We start from the raw sequence: 26,455 nt of genomic DNA, 5'->3' as shown, positions 1-26,455 counted from the left end.
GTCATTGAGTGGCATATCTCTTTAAGATTCCAACTGGATTCAGCTCTCCTGCAGGAGGTGAGACCGAACTCCAGATACATCTCGCCTGAACCCATTATTTCAACTGTGAACTTTACTTTAAATCATTGTTCTTTCTTAACAGCAGTTTGACTCAATACAAATGGTTCCACCGTTTTCTACTTGGCTGAACTAAATTACACAGTTGCCGGTCCTCTGACAAACAATAATTCCCATGGCAAAGAAAACAAAACAAACAAAAAAAAAACCCTAACAATAAACTATACTGTTATTCCTAGTTGTGATTTATGACAAAGCAGTATACTATTGCAAATCAACTAAAAACAAAGACTGACAGTGCTTTACAATCAATAAGACTATATTGTAAAGCCAATAGGAAATGATGGGCTTTTAAAATGCTGTAAACTATTGGCAGATATAGATTTTTTGGCAAGCCAACAGCATTGCACTTTACTCAGATGTGCAGTAAATAAAGAAAGTTCTGAAATTAACCCTACAATGTCAGCAGTGTCAGCAGATCTCTTCTACAAAGGTACCCTTAATTACATTTACTGTGGCATACAATAAATTGAAGTACATGGATCTGCCATGCTCGTTACCCCTCTTCATTTGTCATAAAATTAAGCCTTTTGGGTCAAGCTATTTGGGCTAACGGGTCATTAGTGCCTGTAAAGCATATCCTATTGACAAGCTGGGCTGCTGCTCAGTTGCACTTATGATAAAAGCAACATCACATGTACAAAATATGTACCTTGCTCTAGCATCACTTAAGATAAAGCGTTTTATAAAATATCTTGTTTTGTAGATATATAATCTTAGATTATGCTGATATACATATATATATATATATATATATATAGCATAATCTCTCACGTTTTCTGGATACCTCAGACGGACCAACAAAAAACCTGCCTTTGGAAAATTGAATAAATTACACATAAAGAAATGTGTAAAGGAGAAGCTGTCAGAGTCTCTGTTTTACCAGGTTTCAGTCAATAACAACGGCTACTGAAAACATGCAAAGAGCAGATGGTTGCAGTCGAGGAAGGGTTACCATATGTTGCATGTTAACATTGAAAATCACATTGAAGAACTACTGAATATTGATCTGTCCAGTGACAGTGCATTTCTTTTGACTATCACTTTTTCAGCTAACTCTGTTGTTTCTCTACTTATTTTATCTTAAGATTCCCACACAGTCCATGCTTATGAATACAATGCACTTACATTTAAAGTATTATGCAGACAATGATCTAGAAAGTGACAACATGGTATGACTTATGTTAAGTATTACTCAGATTTAAATGATACATTTCAGCTATTTAATTGACCACATGTCTACATGTCACACTCTACATGATTTTGCATTCAATACGCAAAAAACATTTATTTTATTGTACACTCCTAGCCCACTAGTTTCCTGTTACATTTGACTGTAGTCGTTCACTTTCTGTGCACTTATTATGAAATGATGACGATCCGCTGTATGTGCTTGCACTGGGGTTTTTTTTTTTTCATTTTCTGTTTGCGGGTCTATTTTTTTTTTTGGAGTACTAATGATAATTAGGAGTTTTTGAGAATCTAGCCTCTTGTCCACAGCTCAACCCTTTTAAGTAGTAAAGATTCTGAACAGTTTGTTAAAGCACTAATATGCAAAGTATTACAAGGAATTTAAGGGGATGCAATATTCATGGGCTCGCTTTTTATATGCTATTTATCTCCTGGGAGAATATGAGATTTTTTACAATAGTAAACAGTTGTCATCTTCTTAAAACAGATCGTCCCAAAGCTGCAGCCGTAATGTTTTATGTCCAGCATCTATTATAAATTTTACTTTGGATGCAAACTAAATAAGAAGCATTAAAAGAAGAAAGGCACAGTACAGTAATTTATGTTTGTATAGTTTAGTAGAATGCAGGATTTTTACATTTTAGAGAGAAATATAAAAAATAATAACTGCACTGCACAGCGCTTTTACATCCCTCTGGAGAAAATTTATATGCATCTGCAATTCTGTAGAATTTAGTGACATTTAGAAATTCAAAAAGAGCATAAAACAGTAACATGTTAATATGTGGTCTGAATTGTACTGCATTGTTTTGTATTGTTGGTGGCCTAGAAAGATTATAAAAGATGTTCAAATGTGAGCATCAAAGTAAATCAAGTTGCGCTTTACAGTGTGTGGAAAATTCTGGATGTGTATCCGACTGTCTGAAGAAGATATTTATTCATCCGAAACTCCCTGAGATCTCATTTTCAGAAATGTGTTGTTCCCATTTGCAAAGCAAAAGGAAATCAAGACTTTAAACAGGTTTTAAACCCGTTTCCATCGGTGAAATTTGACAGGATAACTGTCTAAACAGCTGGCAGCCCTGTTCTCATACAATAGACGGGACACTGGGTTTTGGAAAGTGCTTGAGTTTTCCCCAGTAGGGGGAGGATCAGGGGTTTCAGAATGCCATTCCAGTACTATTTTCTAAAGGCAGTGGTGTATGTTCGCTACTCACCAGGACTCACATAACAGGCAAGCTAATTCACATGACTCACATTTCCCACACAACTGTTTGAATCACTGTCAGCAGTCCTCTTGATGCAATGAAAAGAGCATTAGGAACTTATATTGCAAACCACTTCCTTAAGGTTAAAAATGCTGGCAAAGACGACAGGAACGGCATTCTGAGATCAGGATCAGAATCCAAGGGGGCAGGGCTCAGCATCAACAGTATTGAATGGAACAAGCCAGTCGACATCATTGATTCATTGGGATCAGTGAAACCTTCAAAGACCAGCCGTATGGAAATTACAAAAGAGCGCCTTTCAATCGATACACTCCGCTCTGAGTTGAGAATTATGAAGTAAAAAATAATTGGGAGGTATGAGGGAGGTGAGTTACAGCACATTGACTTGCTTAAAGTATTGATCATTATTGTTTATAAAAAGCCTACTTGCACATGCTTGCATGTAAGAGGTCACTACTGGAATATGCAAAAGTTTGTAATGATGTGCCATTCAAAGGGTTGATAATAAGCCGATTGGTTGATCATCACCTACCCCCAATACTGCTGGACAAAAATACTGTGTTAACTATTAGCCTAGAGACGTGATAAGAATTCTGAACAAAAATAATAGCGATAAACTAAATAAATAATACAATAAAAAAAAAAGTACCAGCTTAGTAAATATTATACCTCAGATACTTTGCTGCTTTTAGAAACTTTTTAAAAAATCTTTAAAAAAAAAAACAAAAAAAACAACAACAAACAAACTGTGGCCTGTGTCTAATTCCCAGGCAACACCATCATTATTTTTCAATCTTCACCGAGCTATTTTGCTTCTGAATTGAATTTTAATGGTGACCTTTTCATGAGCTGCTAGCTTTAGCATCTTCACTCGTCTTCAGGTGTTCAGGCGCCAATTAAACAGGTAAACACTTTCCATTCAAAAGCATTTACAGGAATGGAAATAGACGTTGTAAAAGGACTGTGAGTTATCTATGTAAGGTGATGCAGATTTACTTGCAATATTAATGGCTAAATAATATACAATTTAACATGCTCTGTGCCAGAATGAAACAGACTACAGAAACTACTATTAGAAGAGTTTTCACTCTTTCCCCCTTGCATTCCACCACAAGCACGCCCTATTAAAAGACTGAAAGTTAACCAATTATGTTTATTTCAAGAAAGGAGCTTATCAAAGCATCATTAACTAAGGAAGTGCTCCTGGTTTATGTCTTGGGTTAATGATCCCCGTATTGTCAATGCATTTTCCTCAGGCTTGTTCTATCCCTCATAAGTCTGCTGTCTGGCACAGATTCCCTAACATGTGGCACAAAGAAAAGGACTTTCTGCATAGAACACAAACCTACTGAAATGCAATACATTTTATGCTATGTATAAAGAAAAGCTCATTTTAAAGGAACACCACTGCAGTCACCATAAACCAGCCATGAAATCAATTTTAAGAGGTGCAATTGAATGTTTTCTAGAATAACTGAATGTTAAAACACAGAAGGAAATCATTTATTTTTGCATGTTGATTCTAAATGTTGTTCAGCTGTTCATTACCATGATGCAGCAATCCACACACACCGGTTTTACTGTTCATTTGATCTCATCACGTTAGCATTATTCATAAAACCATTTATGTTTACTGTCGTGTACTGAAACGCTTGATGGAATTGGATATGCAATTGTGTTATTTACTCAAACAGAAATTGGACAAATAGAGTAGAGTAGCATTGTTCATTTTAATCGGTAAATTAAGGTTAGGGTTGGGGACAATGAAATTAACAAAAGAGATCCCCAGGAAGAATATGTTTAAAATGATGTACTTCTCCAGAGTGTGTTCAGGGTGTCGCTGACATGTAGAAATGTCGACTGTATTGGCAATATTGCATCATAAGTGTGAATGAAGGGCTGCTCCTGAACACACCCCAAGAAAAACACTGGAATGAAATGTTCATCGGTGCAAAGTTCTACAGGACAGTACTTCAAACACCTGCTCTAATTGCCCTGATTACAAGAGTACTATATAAAATATATCATACAGTGCTATCCTATATTGTGAGTGCAATGTGATATCAGGGAATATCATATCATAGTAGTGACAGTGCTTTTTTTTATATAGACTTGGAGAGCTGGACAATCATCTTTCCTTCCAGTAGCGCTTCAAAAGATTACTTATCAAAATGAGGAATTGCTGTTATTACAATATTTAAATGCTCCTGTTTCAGATACATGGTGGGTGATCATTACCACATTAACAATATGAAGATTGCCTCTACAGAGCTGATGATGATAAACAATGATCAGTCATTTTCTAAAACAAGCTACTGTGTGCCTCAAGTTCAATTCATAAACAACATACCATAATTTTATTTTACACTTTAACCTGTTAAGCAAATACTAAAAGGTTTACTGGAAAGGGAGATCTGCTGCATTGTACACGTGGTTAGGAAAACACACATTAAACGCATATATTAAAACCCATGCTCTGTGATTAGTTTAACAACATTCAAGCAATATGTCACCAATACCATGCAATTAGCAGCTTGCATCAGTAGAAATATCTTTACCCATATGTAATTATTCTGTAAAACTATTTTGTAGCAGCTATACAATAGTGTGGTTGAGTGCAGGGCCTTTTTCTATTTTTTTCCAGTATGCACTATTTTACTTTATCTGGTGCTGCTAAGTACCTGCGTCGTGGCACTTTATTATTATAAAGAACCTATTTGAGATAACAGACCTGTATATATATATATATATATATATATATATATATATATATATATATATATATATATATATATATATATATATATATATATATATATATATATATATAATGGGGGATTCTTGCTTCTTGACCCTCGGTATATGGGGATATATAATTACTATTCTTGCTTGACCTTTATACTAAAGTCCTGGAGTTCCACCAAAAAAAGTAACATAGCACCAGTCCTGTACCATGAAATATTAGATAAAACAGTCAAAAATGATAGTATGTTACCCATAACCTATAGTATAGTATTCAATAAAATAATATATACAATATTTCTGATTGCTTCATAAACCAGTAAATTCTGTTGAAATAAATGCCCATGCACAGTCAATGCAGGGACTAGAAGTAACATCTGCCAATTCAAACATAAACTAGAAGTTTTTAACGAACTTGTACGACATTGCGGTTGGGGGTGCTGTACGGGTGTGGGTAGGTTGGGGGGTGGTGAGGAGGGTCCTCCCAACCCCACCACCCCCACCCCCACCCAAAAGTTTCTTCCTGCTTCTTAATTGGTAGTGGGAGCAGATAACCTGCCATCAGTCTTTAAACTTGCCATAAGCCATTCATCTTCTAAAATGAAAAGGCATCTGGAGACAACAGTGTACTGCCTTTTAAAACCGAGACCTAGGAAGGTAAAATGTTAACGTGTGTTAACAATGATGCAACAGGAGTAGCAGTTAAAATGATGAACACTGTTATAAGATTGATTAAGAGAGGGGCTGCTGGGGTGGAGAGGGGGGGACTTACCTAAATTACACTGGTCTAAGCTTTTAACCTAGATAACACCATCCTCCCACACTCCCACTCAAGCATGAATAAGTTCCTGTGATTAAAATGCCATCATGCATATGTAGCCTGAGAGGATGTACTGCAGCAATGACCACCACTAAAGTGAAGGTAAAGGGAGCAGACGGTGAAGGGAATTGAGATCAGTAGAGATCTTAAATAGGGTTACCATCTCAACAACAACAACAAAAAAACAACAACAACAAAAAAACAACAACAAAAAATAAACCCTTGAACATTCTACGCAACCATCCACATGTTGTCGGAAAAAAAATGGGGCATGTTAGTTTTCAGGTTTTGTAAGTGGTAAATACCTTATGCATTTGTAAGTGGACGCAGCCATGTGATCCATTGACGTTTACGTTAGCCTGTGGGTGAAATGAGGTTGAAAGCTCTATAATAGCTTGTGCAACAATCCTGCACCCGAGAGATTAAAGATGTTCAGAGCACAGAGAAAGTGATTTGGATTCTCATAGACTGGCTGCAGCTGTTCATCAAGGTTGAGAAGAGAAGAGGGAAGAAGAGAAGGTCATCGTTTGGGATTTTGACCTCTGCCAGTGAGATGAGATAACAAGCTTGTGCAAATGACTGTTACCTGTTTTGTGAAATGGTTGCTTGTGGAGTCTATGGATGTTGGTTCATGCCTAGCCTGTGCCCTATCATACGTTTCTCTTTCAATTCCATGTTATACAATTGATTGTGAAAAGTAGTCTAGGAATGTGTTAAAAATGCAGTTATCTTAATCTTCATTTATATACAATATCTTAAAAATCAATGATTGAAATATTTATGGAAATGCCCAGCAGCTTTCCAATGTGTTCCTGTTTAAGTAGTTTTCTACCATATTAATAACATGCTTGTTGTCATTGCTTTTCTTTTATTAAGTGCCACCCAATGAGGCATGTTCTAGATTAAATGGCAGATCAATATTTGATTTTACTGTGTAGATGCTTTAACCCCAAACATTACTAATTATTTATCACCATGTGGATAAACTGTGGAGTTTCAGAACACAATCGTACACCACAGTCAGTCCTCTTACATCATAAATGAACATGAAACAATCATAGTCAGAAATAGTACCACGGTTTACCAAATGTGTGGACTGCTAGAGCATGAACAGTTATTCTCAAGAATACACAATTCTGCATGCACAGATGTTGATGACAGCATACTGTCCCCTGTAACAATAAGATGAGCGGTCCTAGAAGCGACAGGTTTGAATATATAGCTAAAGTTCACATTTGAAAAGTATACTGTGGCATTACAAATGCAGTGTTCTTTTCTCCTCTTCAGCTTCCACAACAATTTGCAATGCACAACATTGCTTGATGCAAGTGCACTTCAGGTACCATGTGACTGCATTGTGTGTAATATATGCTTTCAAGCATCGTAGACTAGTGCTAACACAGACTGCATCATCTGTTAGGTATTTAAGACATATAGAGGGTATAATCTTTTTATATGAATACAATAAATCTGATATGATGAAACTGTGTATTGTTTTTTTACTATTTGTTTACAGACCTATGTCAAAGTCCATTTTGTCTCCTAACAGTACATTCTAACACTGGACTTCAAGCTATGTTCGTTTTATTCAAATTTAAAGATGCCTCTATCCATGTTTGCCAAAATCTAATCAGACAGCTTTGTTTTCTCTTTGGTAATGGTCAAAATCCTTGATAATCCTTGGCAATGGTTGAAATCCTTCAACACCACTAAGAACCCCTGAACCTTTCAAACACTAAGATCAGGAGCTCAAAGCCAATTGCTAACGACTCATGACCTTAAATACAAGTCTTAATGACTGACGCTAATGGCACTTTGGTTCTTGTTTTTATACATAATCACTCAGCACTTAAACAGGCAGTAATGGAAATAGTTAATTTCCTTTCATCACGCTGTGGGCACTGGAGAGCAGTTGAAGCGCTTCTCTTACCAGTACTTTCAATAGCTTCTGTAAGTAACAACAGCGCCACATCAGTGGCTATCCGAGTAAAGGAGGATTTTAAATCTACATTTAGTACTTTACGTTCTTGTAGGAGCATACACATATGAAAATGTAATCTTTTTATTTGCAATACTCTATTTTGTCTATTCTTTGTCTATTCACTACAGCAAATATATTTTGGAGTTCCTGGGCATTTCTAAATCACACTTGTGGCCTGGTAGGGGAGAGTTTCCCTGTGAAAGTGACACATTACCAGTAGGTGCATGCAGGGGGAGCGTTATTGTGTTCGGTGTGCTGAACTCATCATTTGTTATCACTGTCTCATTGTCATCTTTGGCTCAGGAACCAGCAAATTGGAGGCATGGGCAAAAGCAAAAGATAATTACTAACACATTGGGGGGAGAATGCTGCTGTGAAATATATCAAAACACAGGTTTATCCCAACAGTGTGTCCTAGAGGAATAAAATCATGACTTGCACTTTGCTTACAGATTTCAAAGTGTGGCTCATTATAATTACATTTATTGTAGTGCGAATTCTGTATGTTCCTCTGTTATGTAACGAATGGAGTCGAGTAGTGGGTGGTTGGATTGAAAGTAGACCCCATGGCAATCCCCAAGCATCTTCCTAAACACAAATGTTTTACACAGATGCCTCTGCTCAGTACACAGACCTCGTCTTTGTAATCTTATCTTGTGTTTTGAAAATACCACGACGTTGTCACGCAGTCAATAGATAAAGGAAGCATTGCTTTCACTTTACAATAAATACATGATTATTTATGAGGGAAAAGATTAAAAGAAGTCTAAAATAAAAAACAAATGAAAAATTCTGATGTTAAATTGTGATTCATGTGAACCTGAGTTGCATTTTTTCATCAGGTTTGTATCATGTTTTCATGATTTCATTCTTTATAGTTGAAACAGAGTTGAAAGAGGTCTGTGACACGTACACTACAGCAGCAGCCTCCTGAAGGAACTATTACAAATTGAAAGGACTTGATTATGTTTGTGTTGTCTTCTGAACCTTTCAGGTATTGCCCTTGATGGCAGTGTGACAGGCTGTTTATAAACCCACCCTTAATATTAGACCCCCAAAGCCCCAATAAGGAAGCAGGTACATCAATGTGGTGTCACAAATTAGAATTAAAACACACATGTTGATTAGTGTTGTCAACAGAATAAGAACTCCATGGCAGGTCTCAGTTAAAGTCAAGGTCTTTTGTTTTTGTTTTTCCAACGTTTTGTTATTTTCTGTTCAATATCCTAGTATGCATGTTATGTGTTGTTCTCTAGTGTTGTTGTTGTTTTTGGTGCTTGGTAACAACAAAAATGTAATAAATGAAAAAAAAAAAAAAACCTCTTTCAGTAATTTCGATGGTTATTATCTTGTAAAACTATGACTCGCTATAGTAAAACAATCACTCCTTGATGCAAAGCCGGTGGTCCGCAAGATGCGCACACAGGTGTAAATTACTGGGCGGAACATGCAGCTAATCAATATGCAATGCGTGACGTCGAAACGAGTCTGGTCTCGAGCTGTTGAAATAGGACAAACGGCAGGAGGAAGCGGCATTCTTCGCTGTGGTGAGCTGTGCTGTTGTGTGGAGTGTTAGTAAGATTTTCACATTACTTAAGCCTAATTAGCTGTGGTTGTCGTACATTATACTTATCTGCACACTGGGTGCCGGTGGAACTAAGAAGGTGTTTTGGCATCTTGGTTTGAGCTCTGTGGCTAATTAGTTGTATTTCTTTTTCAACCTGGAATACTACAGGTAGGGAAACCTTGTCGTTTTTTTTTATTTTGTTTTTAAGAATGAAGCATAGGAAACTAACCAGAAAATAAATCCGCGAGGATTGTTTATTCTCTTGTGTATGAAAACAATATAAAATACTACTACAACTAATAATACCAATACTAATAATAAACATATATGCATGAGGCATTTCGTTATGTGTTATGTTTTCTTCTAAATTTAGGTCTGTATTAATCTCTAGAAAGTATTCTAAAGATTAAGGGATCCTTAACAATGTTGCTAGGGCGGCGTTGGTTTGCTATACAAAACATCAGGTTATTGCAAATCCAGTACACGTATTGAACGCTGTGTTATCAATGCTGACAGCAGAATGAAACCTCTCCGTTATGTGCATCCCGAACTGTGCAAACACGCTTATAGTCCCACGCCTGCTTTCAGCAAAGCAGGTGCTTATTTGTTTTTTGATAAATGGCTGTTGATCCAATCACGTACTTAAGTATTGCTCTTCTTAGACACGCTTGCTTAAACGTGATTGTATTACGAGCTCTGTGTGTGGTGTGAATCTGAGAGCAAACATGTACAGCTGTGGCCAAAAGTTTTGCATCACCCTATAGAATTAGCAATTAACATAAAGTCGAATGAAACCTGCTGAGTAATATTACGTTAAGAGGTTGAATTTATATACCGCATTTCCAAATTTAAAATGACATACTGTAATATCATTATGGCTTCAGGTAGACGTTTGCAATATCATGTTGTAGTCTCTTTCAATTGCATCATGTTAAATACATTATCTAAATTATGTTAATTTGTAAGGCTTGCAACCCTAGCCATAGCTGCATATGCTTTCTGCAGTGGAACTCCTCATGTTGTAGTTTGACTTTTTGACAGGGCACAGGGGACGGTCTTGAAACAGACTGGAGCCTTAATGCAAATAAACACTATTCAAGGCTTCCTTCATGTCAAATTAATCGCGATATCCCTTGGCCAGCAGAAAATGTGTCCCTGGGAAATTGCACTAGTATAAAAATAAAAGCTTTTGAGCAGAGGTATTGAGAGATACAACAGCAATTCACCCTTCACATTTCATCAGAAAGACTTTCTCCCTTCTCATTCTTCTAATATACAGCAGTGCTATAATGAAATCATAATACATGCACACAATACGTGAAATATGAATATGACAACTGCAAAGAAGTTAATACTTGTCATACTGTAACTTCAATGACTATCACCTTTCTTGAAAATGTGACATCTAATTAGTTATTTTTTAAAAAAAATGATTACAATATTGTAAGCGACATGTTCAGTTTTATGGTAATCACCATTGTTATGCGGTGACTAGACAATCGGTAGGAAAGCAGAAAGAGGTCCTTTACGTGGTGTGTTGTCATCGGCACCAGCTCGTTAAGGAGCTGTCCACTGTCCGTGTTATGAAATAATTGCATTAGTATGCCTTTTCTTCAGAACTAGCCATCCGAGAACCATAGGAATGTACATGATATTAATGACCAGGATATATTGCATATCTCATTTTGTTTATGTCTGTTGAAGAAAATATACATGTTTTAGGTTTTGTTGGTGGTCAGTGTATTTCTTTATCCAGAGAACCCGTGAGAAATTAGTACTGAAAGATGAACAAGACCTACTCTAGCTACAGAGCTAACAATAATCTCCAGCGAGATTAGCTACATCGACTGCAAAGAGAACATTATATCTTAAACTTGTTTCCTCCTTTTTGGTTTAAATAATAGATAGCTGGTACTGTATAATTACTTACTAGACTTAGTTTGTGTTTATTTTTTTTATTGTAAGGTGAATTTTATTGCACCCATAAGACGTGATAAGGAGCCAATAGTCAAAGTCTTGAACTGCCAATGTCGAAAACAATGATCAAAAATGGTATTTCCCCCACGCTGTCGCAATATATGGCCAAATGACCAGTCTGGGCATACTTTTCTCTCTCAACAGAATTCGTGATTTCATCTTTTGTACACTAAGCGCCACATTTATAACAAGCGAGTGAGCCGTGATAAATGTCAGGAGGCACTGGATATTATGCCAGCTTTATTGGCTTTCTCTTTGCACTGTGAAATTGAGTGAAGCCTTATTCTGAGCTGCTGAATTGCATTTTCCTGAACTGCAGCAGTTGGAGGCGCTGCATCATCTAGCTAAACTGAACTGTGAAGGCTTTGTCTTAGTTTCAGATGGATGCATTTCAGTAATAATGCTCTAGTTAAGTTTACACTAGGGCTTAGAAGAAATAATAATAGACAGGTTCCTAATATCTTTTCCTTTATTTATTATTGCAAATTGGTACTAAATGTCATACATTCTACTACATCAGAGACCTACTTTCCAGCCTTTTTATTGTGTAACATTGTGTTTAATAAAATGATACAAGTAAAATGGTAATAGCTTTGAGTGCCTTTTAAAATGTCTGAAGAAATTGTCTATTTAATGTACTGATTTTCTGTCTAAATACCCCAGACAACATTATGCCATCATAGATATGACATGTGTGTAAAGACTATTTATCTTTCATATTTTCAGACATATTGATTTGACAAGTTATTTTTCTCTTTAGTACACCATTCTGATACCTTTATGATATTGATTCAAGTTATATCATGAGCACAGATAACTGATCTGAATTTCCTGTAAGTGCAGAACCTTACAACATGATGCCACCTCTAAATGGAGATACTCATATTAAATGAGTTAACTATTACAAGTTAATTGCTGTAGTTTAGTAGGCATGTTACACAACATGGCATTATTCTGTTAACAGTTCCTTCCTATTACATTTGAACTGGTAACTAATCAGTTGGGAATAGGACAGATGAACTGGCAATTAAAACTAATCACTTGTCTCTATTTATGTTTGAACTCTAGTTGTTTGAATTCACTGGTCCCAGATTGTTATAACTAAATTAAGCAATCACAAAAACTAACACTGAAGCTTTTATTAAATTTGCAATAATATGGAAACCTAGACACACACAAGACCATGTGCTTCACAGACACATGTACTCAACACCTGATGTTATAGAAATATAGTCATTCTGCACTGGAATTTGCCTGCCTCATATTTACTCCAGATTGCCCTACTGATCTGTGCAGATGTACTAAATACAGCTGGAATCAGCCTTTGCACAATTGCTTTGTATTTGGTTGGCTGTTGCAATAAAATTAGGTGAGCTGTCATGTCAGATGTCCTTTTAAGGTCAGGCAAGTCAACTCCAACAGCATTTTCATGTCAGCTTTAATTGTTCTCTTCAAATGTTACATTCTGTTTGCTGAAACAAAACCACATGGGGGGGGGGGGGTCACTCCAAGATTTAAAGTGAACCGCATTTGCACAGTATTTAGTAAACTAAATGGTCAGTAGTTTTTGGCTGCTTCTAAATTGATCTATGTTGCACCCACCTAGGCAGTCTGACTGAGATGCAATAGGTCAACTCATCTTTTGACCTTTTTTAAAGCAACAATCGGAAAATGTTATGAAACATACTGAACAACAATTAATGTTTGACACAAGTCAATATATGCTTTTTTTTTTTTTGCTGGGAGCAAGCATTTGTTCTGGCTGAAGAGTAAATTCAACAGAAAAAAAAAAGTTTTTTAGATTACATCTTTCAAGGGCTGAGAACTAAAGAAGAGAGTCTGTTTTCCAAAAATTGGTAAAGTAAAAGGATTTGCATATATATATAATTTCAATTAGTCTACTTTCTAGTAAAACCTGAAGTGAATGTTGTGTTTTTCAGTTGAATTTATTTAAAATATCTCCACAAAATACCCTTATCTCTTGTTTTCTGTTGCATATATAGGCTGGAGGTGCACGAAGTTGCAGGTATATGGACGACATTACCCTGTCCAACCCCCTGCCATGCAGCGTGTCCCTGAATTAAATCAGTGTTCATGATACGACTACAGCTGTACTTTGAATGTCATAATTTTACATTTAATCATGGCTTTAGGGCTAATATGTCATTCACAAATAGCGTTTTATTTCTAGTCTCTGTTCTGTTTTTTTTAAAGATATTTTTTTTAAATTTTATTGAGCAGCAATAGACACCATGCATAATCTGATCCTAAAGGTAGAGCATTTATAGACAAAGCCCATTTTTAATGTGACCTTTATTAAGGCAACAGAAAACCAAAGCATATGTTTGGAGGACTATCATATCTGCAATTAACTCCCGGAGTGCAGCCTGGTGATGGTGTAAGTGTTATATGTCCAAGTTATTTAGTGTTTGCATGACGTGTCAAGACAGCTCTTTGCCAACGGGATGTGTTTTATACATTGAACTGTATGCTGGATTTGATCCTATCTGACAGTTGTCATCTTGTTTATCACAGAGTGGAACAGATGAGATCACAGAGACTTTGGGCAATTCTCTTACTGCTGGGGATGTCCCTTGGGGTGACAGACGGATGGATGGACAAGGATACAGAAAAAATGTCTGGCCAAACTTCAGGGAGATTTCAACATGAGGTAAGTCTATTAAAAAGGAAATTGAATGACTGGTATTTGTTAATACAGTAGTGTACACCTCAAGATTTGTCATTTTATATCCTTTATATGCCTACCTGCAGGAAAACTTCAGGGTGTGAGAATTGTAATTTCCAGTCAGTAAGAAACAATAGGCACTCATGTGTGCCTGTGTTGCACCACTTTGTGCTTTAATTAGGCATCTTAAACAACTAAAATGGGTCATGCATTTTACCATTTGTGGCTATGTGTTCCTTTTGTCATACTATTTTAAATGAATTGCATGTGTGGCATATTAAAGTCATTGAGGCAATCACTAATTTGCCTATTTTTCTATATAACAAATGCAAACAGAAGCAATGGGCTGTTCTAATACATTTGCACACTATAATCTTTTTATAGAACATCAGTTTCAAACATTTCTTTTGTTTTAAGGTTTATTATGTTTAAAAAAAAAAAATGGTGATGAAAGTTGAATAATAAATGTAATTCTCTGAACTCAATCATAAACTTTAGTAGCGGGAAGACAGTTGTTAATGTTACTTTGCATGCTTTTAATTTAAACATATTGAGTTTAAGCTGTGCAGTTTTGTAGTATGTTATGGCGATAGAAAACTAGGATAGTGATAAAGTAGTTAAAATGATTTAAAAAAAAAAAAAAAAAACTGTTCAATCTAAAACACATTCTTCTAATCACAATACTTGGGAAATCTTCAAGAAAAAATTCTTATTCTTTTCCATACTCTACTGTTTTAATGGCTGTAATGTTTCTCCATTAAAATAACTTATGCTTTACCAGCAGTATGTTCTGCTTTTAGATTTGAGTACATTAATTCTCCTGGCTTTTCTGGGAGTCGGGTAAAAAGTATAATAGAATAGTTGCTGTTAAGTGATCCATTGTTTCAGATTAATATCCCTTGTTAGGAACATATCTCAATATTCAGTGAATGCACTGAAACATTTCACCTTGCAGAACAGCACACAAATCTCCCGGAATCATTGCCCATTTCTTAGTTGCAATTAAGCATAGCAGTGGTGCATTACTGTGGGCTTATTTGTCAGTTGTGTGGGATTCCAAGTTGCTGGAGATCTGGGTATGTCTGTTTTTTTCAGACAGTTTTACAAGGGATCCAGGGGAGTAAAACAAGGATTGGCTTATTCGGTTCCTGGAATATATCAAGCTGCTTTGTGCCTATTAAGAGTTAAGCTCTGAATAGTTTGGTGGGGAATCTTTCCCACTTCTCGGTGGACTGACTTTAGGAAAGAAACATCCTCTCCCTTGCTGCTGTTGTGTATAAAACCTTTTGATGTGAATATTAATTACTTAATAGGATTTTATTCGGTATCTTTCAAAAGCACACTGGTATTAACAATGAACAGTTATAAAAATAAAAAACTATTAGATGTACTGTTTCAGAAGAGAGTTAGAAAATAATTGCGCACATGTTTGAAATAGTAGACATAGTATTTAGTTACCTGAATACGTTATTTAGATCCAGTTTTGCTTTATGTGATAATTTTCAACCATACCCCATTTAATTGTCCTAGTAAAATCATGGCAAAGTGCTGAAAGCATTTAAAGCATAAGAAAGCACTGTAAAGCTTAGAGGGGTATGGTAAAGCATATTAAAAAAAAAAAAAAAAAAAAAATCCCAAATTTTGATAACTATGGTAAATGCATAGTATAATCCTGATGGGGGGGGGGGGGGGGGGGGGGGGGACATGATACCATGTTCAACTGCAGAATCTACATGCACATTTACAGTGTTAACCTTTTCTAAGGGATTGCCCTCTCGATGACAGTACTGAAAGGCCCCCTATACAGTAGCTGTCGCAGAAGCGAGCGTACATGCCACAATTTGGCTTTTGGGAGTCATCAGATCTGCGTCATAGCAATCCATCGCAATGACTTGACACTTTGTTTATTACCTGCTGTTCACTTAACCTCGAAATCACTCAAAATAAGTAATGAAAACGGTGTCGTTGTGCAGCTGTGCAATGAACTCTTAATACTTTAGACATACCCTCTCCCAAATGTAATCTGAAATTGATTAAATTAGCCACTTGATACCTCCTAAGTGTTTTAAAAAAAAAAAAAAACTGCAAGCATCTTGTGATTTTTCCAGGTAATGCCTTTCTGCTTTGGGCTATAAAACAACTTAATGTTGCTATTTTGTTTTGTCTCTGTTTTTATAAACATGTGTTAAACTGTAAACAAACATGGCATGACATAAATCTGTTAATACAGGGGAAGTCCAGTTGTGTGTGTGTGTGTGTGTGTGTGTGCCGGGTGCTTCACAGTTAAATATGTGATGAATATGTTTATCTGTAAATTCTCTGATCATCCATTAATAATGCCCGGACTTGTTCAATTTCCAATGACTTTTGAATCACAAAAGCCAGTGTCTGTTTTCATCTATGAACAATTGTTTGTCCACTGACTTCTGAAAATTAGATTTATTTTTTTTGTGTCACCTGGGGTATTTATATAAAAGTACAGGTGTTATTTGCAACACATATTGCCCTCATATTGCTTTTCCATTTGCGTCTCAACTGATTGATCCAAAAATGAATACTGCAGCTGGACCAAAAAACAGCATTATCCAAAACACCCTTTCAGAGAGAAGGTGCGGCACTCTGTATGCATGAGCATTAGTCTTGGCTCTTTCACAAACTCAGATGGCTGCTAATGTTCTGTATTGGAGGTAAAACAATATAGCAGTTTTACTGCTTGTCTTTCATCGCTTACGTATAAGGCATCAAATTTTTTGTTCTGGAAAATCTTTAACAAAAAAAAAAGGCAATGGATATTAAGAGGTCTGCTGTAAGTCTGTGTTTGTTTATTATAATTGTGATGGGTTTCCTTAGTGCTGCATGAGCATTGTATTGGTTACAGTACAGCGTTACTACAGTACAGCACAAACCTCATAGAACTACAGCAACTAAATATACAGGGCGTGTGTGTTTATTTATTTATTTGCAACCAACAATGGCACGCAGTGCTGAGCAGCTGATGCAATAGCTGCAGAATGCTTGGCATGCATTATCAGTCGGCTCTCTTTGGAGAAACGTATTGATCAAATGTTCTGGTCTGTCACTGGAGCCAATGGGGAGCAGCCTGGTTTGAGGCAATCTGCTTGAAGTCCTCGGTTTGCTGGCTGTACAATTTTGTATGTTTGGAACTAGTCTTAGGCGAGACAATTGCATTACAAGAGCTGTCTTAGGTGTTATTTCTTTAATTTATATGTTGGCAGTAGAGAGATGATGCTGAATTGTTGCCTATAAAGCTGTACAATACAGCGCTGTAATTGGTTCAGCCAAGACCTTATCTAAGACTTTATTCACACTATCCCATGCTGTGAGGCAGTGAACAAAAGCATTCAGTGGAATAATGCAGTATGTGTGTGAGTAGAATAAATGGAAACTGTAAGGTAATATATATTAATGTAATAAAAAGATATACTGTTGCATGCATATTACAAAACCTTGGTTAATCTTCCAAGCCACCTCCATTATGCTAGTCCATTCCAGTATGGAGTCTTTGAAACAATCTGCACTCCAGATTGGAACAGGCATGACGCTTAAACTGTTCAATAAAATGTTCTCTTTTTATTTTCTTTTTTTAATAACTCAAACTAAAAGAAAAGCTTCTAAGTAAAAATAAATCTGTTTTTTAGACTTTGAATAGAAGACACTTGGGGAATTCGTTCACACTTGTTTCACAGTTTACAGCATTCTTCTTTTTGTAAGTGGCAATGGAATATGTATTTTTGTATCTGGTAAATGAGATTGAGGAAATTAACGTGAAGAAGCAGATGTTATATTATTAATAAGAGTAATCACTGAATATAATTTACACATAGTGTGTTTTCCTTCACTTACTAATGACACAACATGTAGTAATATTCCCTTATGGTCCTTCTGTGCAATTGAGATGGTTGACAGCCAGGTAATACACTCAATCTATTCAGAGAACGAAGTAAAAAGCAGCACTGATCCGGGAGTGTGGAGGATGCCTGCACTCCTTCTTGCTAATGTGAATGCAACGCGGACTGAGCTGAGGTTTCAAATAAACCAAAACTGGTACACTTGTATACATTAAATTACATTTACTTACGGAGTCTTTTATTAAGATGCTTGCTGGAACTTGAAGCAACCAAGTGAAGGTATATTTAACTGATGTGCCAGTTGATCCATATTAAAGTATTACAGTGCTCTCTCATTATTAGGTGTACCTTTGAACCGCAGAGTCGGTAATAAGATGATATGGTCATGACTCCCATCTACCCCATAATGCCATTACACTAGTACTTGTGCTGTTCCCTACCTATGGGTCCAGACTACAGTGTTAAAAATGGGGAACATAATAATAATACAAAACTAACGTATAGGTTTTCAAATCCACGCCTTTAGTCAAGTAGACTGTTTCTATGAAATTTGCTTATCTGTGCGTGTTTTTAATATATGGATACGTATTATTATAAATAATACTGCTGGTGTTTATTAATATGGAAGAAACACACCTTTGAATCATTTCATTAGAGCAATGTGGTTTCCTTACGAGAGCTATATTTTACTGTCGCAACTGTTGTAGGCAATGCCATCATTTTATAAGAAAGCATAACATGGTTAGAGACTGAAAGAATAGTCACAATACAATGTGTATATTTGCAAGTATGTCCTAGGCTTGAGGCTTTGTAATTGTTGAGTTTGTTTTTCCCTTTTTTAGTTGCACGTATAATGAGTGAGTGAAGAGCAAGCAGTTTTATCCTAGTATCTCTTCACAAGTCTATAACCAACTGGAGTATGATGGCCGGTACTATTTCTACTGACCATACAATGCAAACCAAAAAAAGATATTATTAAATTCCTGATTCGATGTAGCTGCAGAGAGCTTGTCAGAGACAGGCAACCTAAGCGTGTATGTTTACAGTAATTTCATGCATCAAACTGTGAATGAGATTTTGATGGGTTTAGACGCTCTCTCCAGGTAGATTCATAAAGGCACTGACAAACTCATCATTTTGGCACTCAATTATCCAAATTCTGTACGTGATGACAGGCAGTGTAGAGTGGAGAAGAATCTAAAATTTCTTCCCTGCTCTATTCACAAAACCGTTAATTAAACATTAAATATGATCCCAGCTAACCTTTTTTGGGCATATGGCCATGGTGTAATGAGGTGTGTTCTCTCTCTCTCTCTCTCAAGTAATTTAGCCCCTGATGCTGACCAGTTGTGATGTGCAGGGTCCTGTTCAACGTGTGTTATTTTCTGCAATAAAATTGCAGGTGCTGGGGCGTTGTTTTGACTGAACTATAAACATGGTTAGGAATAAGAGATGGGGGGCCTCCTAAGTTATTCTAGTGACAAGAACATGATATAGTGAAATGAGGCCCTCTAAATAGCAGAGAGTAATACTTGCAGGCAGTTTGTCAGCAGCATTTATCCGCGGCAGAAATCGACCTAGCGAACGGAAATAGTGCACTGAATAAATACAATCTGCGGAGTAAAACACAATCAGTTGTCCTTAAACAGACATTTAACACAACTGGTGTGTTGCACAAGAGTCATCTTAACTTTAGAATCTAAATGCTGCCATCCTAAAACTGGCACACCTGTCTAATCGCAGATGCTCTCCTCTGTGTTTTCACTGTATTTTAGTAATACTAATAAATCAATCATGAGGAAAGCACAGAGTTAATACAGAGTAAGGTGTCAGTGTTTCAATCCACCAAAGGTTTCAGATGGGTTATTGTTTTTTTATATAACCTTTTTGCTAGTACAGGGAAAGTATTTACCATAGCTGAGGACTTTTACCAAGAAGTTCCTGTGAGGAGGCGTTTGCCTTAACAGCTGTGTACCGAAATTAAAGTTTTCCAATGGCATCGTTAGCTGTGGCCTGTAGGTTAAAGTAGGGTAAACTCTACAGAGCATATTAACAAATGTGTTTTTTTTTTTTTGGTAGATTCTTGGTCTCTCAGTCTGATACCAATAAAACAGGCATTCTCTTACATTTACTGCAGAATGAAGCTGTTGAAACAAATGTACTGTAGTTTCTGAGCAGGGTGAAACCTGCTTTTTTTTAATCTCTGAATTTAATTATAAAACCTCCTGCTGATTTATAAATCAGATACCGTTGAAAGAAACTTCAGTTTAATAACATGATTTAGTGATTTCTCAAATATTCTCATTATATATCTTGCTATGTGAACTTTAAATGCCATTTAGGCATTAAAGGCATCAAATACCTCTCCTCCAATTAATTTCAGAGCAGATTCTCTAAAGGATTAGCATAATCTTTGAATAAAACAATCCGAAAGTCCAGGTTCCTTATGCTCCCCAGTGATGGGAGTGCATATGAGTGGACAAATCTGCTTCAACTGTTTTTATCTCATAAACCCTTTTTGTCTTGCGACTTTATATTTTTAGTGTTATAAATACTCCTCGACAATCAATTCACTTTGGCTATGATCTAGGGTGGTTGCCCTATTTTTAACCACATCATGGTCACATGGTTTTAACCTCTGTTCATATCAACGATGGAGAGTTTTTTACACATACATCTTACTTTTACAATCCATTCAATCTGATGTGATGTTTCCCTTAGATTGTGCTCCCAGGGATGCTTCATTTTGGTTCACACACAAAAAAAAAAACACAAATTCCCTTAACACATGGAATTGCCGCTTTGAAAGTCTATATTGAGATTTTTTTTTTCTATGCTTTATCCACGCATCTCATATGTAAGATTTATAACAAATTACACAGAACCAAAATTACAACATTGTTGAGATGCTGCAAGTCCTGCTGCTCCCCTAAACACTGTGTGAAGATAACTGCAGGAAACAGGCAGATGGCTAGGTCACTGCAAGCTGCAGAAAAGAGAGACTTGCATTTAGATTGTAAATGACTACATTTACATAACTGATTTTGTGGCTAAAGACCATGCAAATAATGATTCTATTTATTTATTTGGCACTTTATTATATAGGCCAAACAAACACAGCAGTCCTCACACTGGTAGTTTCTAACTTAAGCTTTTACAGCCCAGTCCTGCTTATTACAACCTAATAAATAAATGCAATACATAAGAAAATATAACCTGTGGTGCCTCTGTAGGAAATGAATGGGGCGTAACTTTAGTTTGCTAGTGTTACAGCGGAGAAGAGCGAGAGCCCAAAACATTTTTTTAGAGCAGCTCTTTAAAAAGAATAATTCAATCCCAACTACCTCAGTGCTGTGCAAATGTACAGTTGATGCTCTCGTTAGAATGCCAAGTACTGTATTGTAATTCCAACTGAATTGGAAAAAAAGTGCAAATCCAATATCGTCTTTCACAAGCAAAGGCCAGTTGTCACACAGCCATATTCATACCCATGTAGTTTAGTGTATTTCTTTGCGCTATTATTGTGTATATGTGTAAAAGTGTGTGTGTGTTTTCACTAAATTTGGAACTATTATTGACTAAATTAATACAGACTCTGCACATGTTTGTGTTCTGCATTACTAATGCCACCGCAGCGTGTAATCCTGGACTTGATTCATAAATCATTTTTATCAACATCACTATGATCCATTATCTGTTCAGTGGTGGGGAAGAGCCTTTCCGACTCTCTGCCGGTCCCCTTGTCATGCATGTCCTATTCCCGCATCTCGGTTCTTCAGCCTGTGTTCTGCTGTCTGCTTCTTGATGACATGTCTTCTGGATGCTATCTAGTGGTAATGATCAGCACTGTCCACAGGGTGTCTGCCTTTTCTGGGTCATGTCCAAACAATTGGCTGCACGTTTTGAACTGTTTCACCTTTTTAGGTTTGCTCCCTGTACATAAAGACAACGTTTTACTGTGCCTGCTTGGTTCTCCTGTGTTAAACTTCTAATTAACACAGATCTAGAACATGTTGCATAGCAAATTACATTTTATGGTAATTTTCAAGAAGTAATCCCAAACGTATCACTACCTAAAACACAATTGGGCTTAATGGTTGCAAATATTTGCACTTTTCACATGCAGTAACTGTCAGGCTGGCACCGAACAATATCGTGTTAATTAATTTAAAGCAAAACTTTTTTTGTGATAAATGTGTAATGTACTAAAGCATATGCAGTGTGATCACGCACTACCTAATATAAAGTAGTTCAATGATAGTGCTAATCAGGGTCATTAAAATCAGATTATGGTGTCTAACTCGGAGTGTCTGGAAAATGTCACTAGAGTAAGAGTTTCAATTATTATACAATCACTGCTGTATTCAAATTGTCATACTGTAATATCCAAATATGCAAAATAAAGACAAAATAAATCAGCACTTCTAAATGTCTCCTTTGTGGCTCACCTGCCAGATTTTCATGGTCCATGGTTTTGCACAAGCATGACTTCGATCGGAACTACAAATTAAGTTGTAAAATTGTAGCATACAACTCTTCAGGAAATCTGTCTATTCACATCATGGGTTAAAAAGGCTAAACACAAATTACTTCATGAGGTCTCATTACTATTATTTGCTGAATATACTCAATAACTGAGGTCTGGTTACATTAGATTATTTTTCCTTTATTGGTACAGAGGCATTTTGGTTTATTCTCATAAAAAAAAAACAACAAAAAAAAAACAGGAGCTAACTTATGCTTATATACAGCAGCTGTGTGTTCTCTTTTGTAATAATAATGTTATTACCTACATGGCATGTACCTGTTGATAGGAGTGTAGTAGAAGTGTAATGTGTGACTGGTAAATCGCCATGACCAGCAGTGGCATATCCTCTATGTAGATAGTGTACTTTATTATCTGTATAGCAGGTGTGAGAGAAAGTGGTGGGTATCACAGATCAATATACACTATGCAGACTGAGTTACTGCATGTATATAACACATTTCTTTTGAACCTCATGATGCTTATCTATTGTATCTGTTTTTCTTACAGAAAAGTGAAGGACCAGATGCAACAACTAGCAAAGGTAAGCAACTTTTTAAAATCCATGCCAGTCATGTGGGGCAGACTCACTGATTTCCAACTGCAGTATTTCTGGAAAGCAAATGTGTCCATATTCCAGATTTGGGAAACCGTATTTTTCACATTGAAGCATTAAGGCCACTTAAATTGTACACAGTGTGTGGAAGTGAACTGCAATTCCAATACAGTGCTTGTAGATCACAGAAAAACACAAGACTACCAAGCAGTGGTTATAACCCTATTTTGTATTGACTTTATGGTTAAGCAACAGACATCAGTATTACAGACTGTAACGTTGGTACACGCCTCAAATACAGGTAAACTAACTACATTGAATTACACTGTAGTTAGAATAATCTAACATTTACTGCTGTACATGCCCATAACACACACATCTGTACATTAACAACTTGTATTAAACAATGTCATTTTTCGATCATCTGATTTTGTTAGGTGACTATTAAAATAACGTAAGTAAGGTAAAATTACAATGCCGCTATGGCCTTAAAGATGCAGTACCTCAAATAATTGTTTAGAGTAATGTAAATACATGAATGAAATCATTCCCAGTGGATCAGAATAGACTGGCGGTCTTCCATCTGTCCTTCTACTGTTTCTGTAATTCATCAGTAGAGGAGGGTGAGTCTGTTTTACATGTCGTAGTGTTACTGGCTTCTGTTTCTATTGGTGTGTGAAAGGGTGTCAAGTCATCCTAGGCAAATGACTTGTTTCTTGAATAAGGTGGGTTTTTTTTTTTTTTTTTTTTTTTTTTAAGCTTCGTATCTTCCTTTCTTACCAGTACTGCTTAGGCTTTGGTTATATGATGTTTTGTTTTCTACAGGCTATTTTTAGTGTGTAAGAGTTTGTAGAGATCATTCAAAAAATATATTACTTGCCACTGCTTGCAACGCACCATTGCATGCAAATCTCATTGAAAGCAAGAGCTAGAATGCTGTGAGTTTGCAGGTTAATGCATTAAACAAAAAGACACTGGTTCTTACAAGTGGTTTCATTTAATTATAAGCTTTAATTCAGATTCTAAAGTACACAATCCATCTAGATCAAGGCTACGTACTGCACATACAAGAGCTCCTAGTTTGTCAGCTTGCCCACACTGAATTGCTCAATCCTAGATTAACACTGGAAATTATGCTAATTGGGAAGTATTTATCTTTTCAAGTCATCTATTCATATAAATGTACCTAAATATATAAAAAACATACATAAAACTAACTTCTTCTACAAGTGACAGACGTTAACATCCAACACATTATTGAAAACCCTGCCTAAAGGATCCAATTAACCCTGAATTTATTGCATGCCTTATTCTCCCCCCCCCCCGTTTATACTCTGTGATCTTTGTGGTGCTGTCCATGGTGCTGATCTTCTGCAGTTGTCCATTTTAGACGAGTCGGAGTTCACAATGTCTTGCACATCAAAGATCGCTTCGGTTTGCGACAAACTTGTCTTTCAAAACCAAAAGTTTTTAAACTTGCTGCACTGTGTTTTTAAAGCACAGGATGGCAGGCTAACACATGCAGTTGTGTATTGATACAATCACAGTGCATATAGTATGAAACCACACATGCGATTACAATGTAATTACAGTAAAGTTAAGGGGGTAATGTAACGTGTGACCAACCCTAAAGTTGTTGGTTTTGCAATGGAGCGTATAGTGCACAAACCTGTAATTACTTGAAGATGCATTTCAGTTGGTATTAATGGTCATATATGTCATGAGCAATTTAAATATTAAATATGCAGAATTTAGCACTGGTATAAAATGTTTACTGTAGTGGAAATGAGCATTCAATCATTGAATTTTTTTGTTTGCCTATAATTCAATGCTTTTGAAAGGTGCCAGATTTGACAGCAGCAGTCATTAATGTGGTCTTTTCTGAGCTGTGCTGGAGCAGCTGCAGAGCAAGCATTCCAACACAGCCCTGCCAATGAGCCATAAACACAGACCCAGTCCTAGTATACTGTATTACTGAACTAGTGAGTTCAGGCCCTGGTAAATATGTTTTCCTCTTCTCTAGCTACACCTACTGACACTCTTATTTATTTGTATTTAACATACATTTATCTAGATTAAAAACAATCAAACCTATTGAGATTATGCAGATTTTTCAAAGGTAACACATACTGTATGACCCCCAAATCGAAGAGCCTGGTTCTTAAATAAGTTGCCTAAAACATAAATACAATTCAGCTAAAAGAGATTTCAGTTTGTTTTTTAATTTATCTATGTGCTCTGATTGGATCAAGGCAGGAATACTGTAGCAGTGACCTGATTGCTCAAATTCCTGGCACCTGGCCATTTCAAAGACATACCCACACAAGGGTACTTTTATTTTGAATTGTATATTTACTGTGCCACAAGGTGCAATGAAAGCTGGGATCCCCTGCATAATTGAGAGGCAGCCAGAGATGTCCCCATTGGCTCTGAGCACAGTTTTGAAATGAGGACGTTGGTCCACTAGGAATTGGGTTAGCGATCATCAACATTTTTACAAAGGCTGTCAGATCAAACTCCCAAGGCGGGCTGGAATCAAAACAGCTGCCTAGAGGTGAAAAGCTGGCATTTGTAATCCCACCCTGACAAGCACCCTGCTTTTGAGCAGAGTGGCATTGTGATCTCATTTAGCTCATAAAACATTCTCTTCTATCAAGATCAGGATGTTATCCAGCCAGGATTTCAACGGCAGTTTGTCACTCTGTAAAGGACACAGGTTATTAGCATATCTCTGTGGGAAGTGACGATATGAATCAGACACTGTCAAGTCGGGTTATTTAATTCAGTAAACACACTCCTTTTTTTAAAGATTCATTACTTTTCCAGATATTCAAATAATGTTTTGTTTAATTCTGACTCCAGTTCATGGTTTTAACAGCTCTAAGTGATTCATGTAGCATACCACAGCTTGAATGACAGCTCCATGATTTAACGTTGAATAGAGGTTTTGTTATAGGTTAGAATTTCAATGTAAGTGAATGTAGATCCCATCAGCTTCAGACAGACTGCTTATCCTTGTAAAGAATATGCTTTTCAAATAAATTCTAATACTCCATCATCAAGCTTCAACATATGGGAATTTTCAAATCTTTGGTAGAGATACCAATAAATCTCCTTTTTTTAATTGTTTGTTGTGCAGCTTACATTTCCCATTAAAAATGACACTTGACCAGCTGGAGCAGTTTTCTGACGGGT

General features: G+C 36.4%; 1 protein-coding gene across 3 annotated transcripts in view; it reads left to right on the top strand.

The window, feature by feature from the left end:
* The first annotated feature begins 9,639 nt into the window (after nt 1–9,639).
* LOC121296914 (follistatin-related protein 5-like) overlaps nt 9,640–26,455 on the top strand; it is a 102,333-nt gene continuing 85,517 nt past the window's right edge. For all 3 annotated transcript variants that reach the window (XM_041222822.1, XM_041222823.1, XM_041222821.1), the window contains exons 1-3: nt 9,640–9,815; nt 14,160–14,295; nt 23,215–23,248. In XM_041222822.1, the coding sequence (XP_041078756.1) occupies nt 14,170–14,295; nt 23,215–23,248 (160 nt within the window). In that variant the 5' untranslated portion in view covers nt 9,640–9,815; nt 14,160–14,169. The remainder of the gene's footprint in view (nt 9,816–14,159; nt 14,296–23,214; nt 23,249–26,455) is intronic.

The sequence above is a fragment of the Polyodon spathula genome, chromosome 22, assembly GCF_017654505.1.
Source record: "Polyodon spathula isolate WHYD16114869_AA chromosome 22, ASM1765450v1, whole genome shotgun sequence".
Taxonomy (NCBI): Eukaryota; Metazoa; Chordata; class Actinopteri; order Acipenseriformes; family Polyodontidae; genus Polyodon; species Polyodon spathula.
The sequence above is the reverse complement of the archived record's forward strand: the minus strand, read 5'-3'. Positions and strand labels throughout refer to the sequence as shown.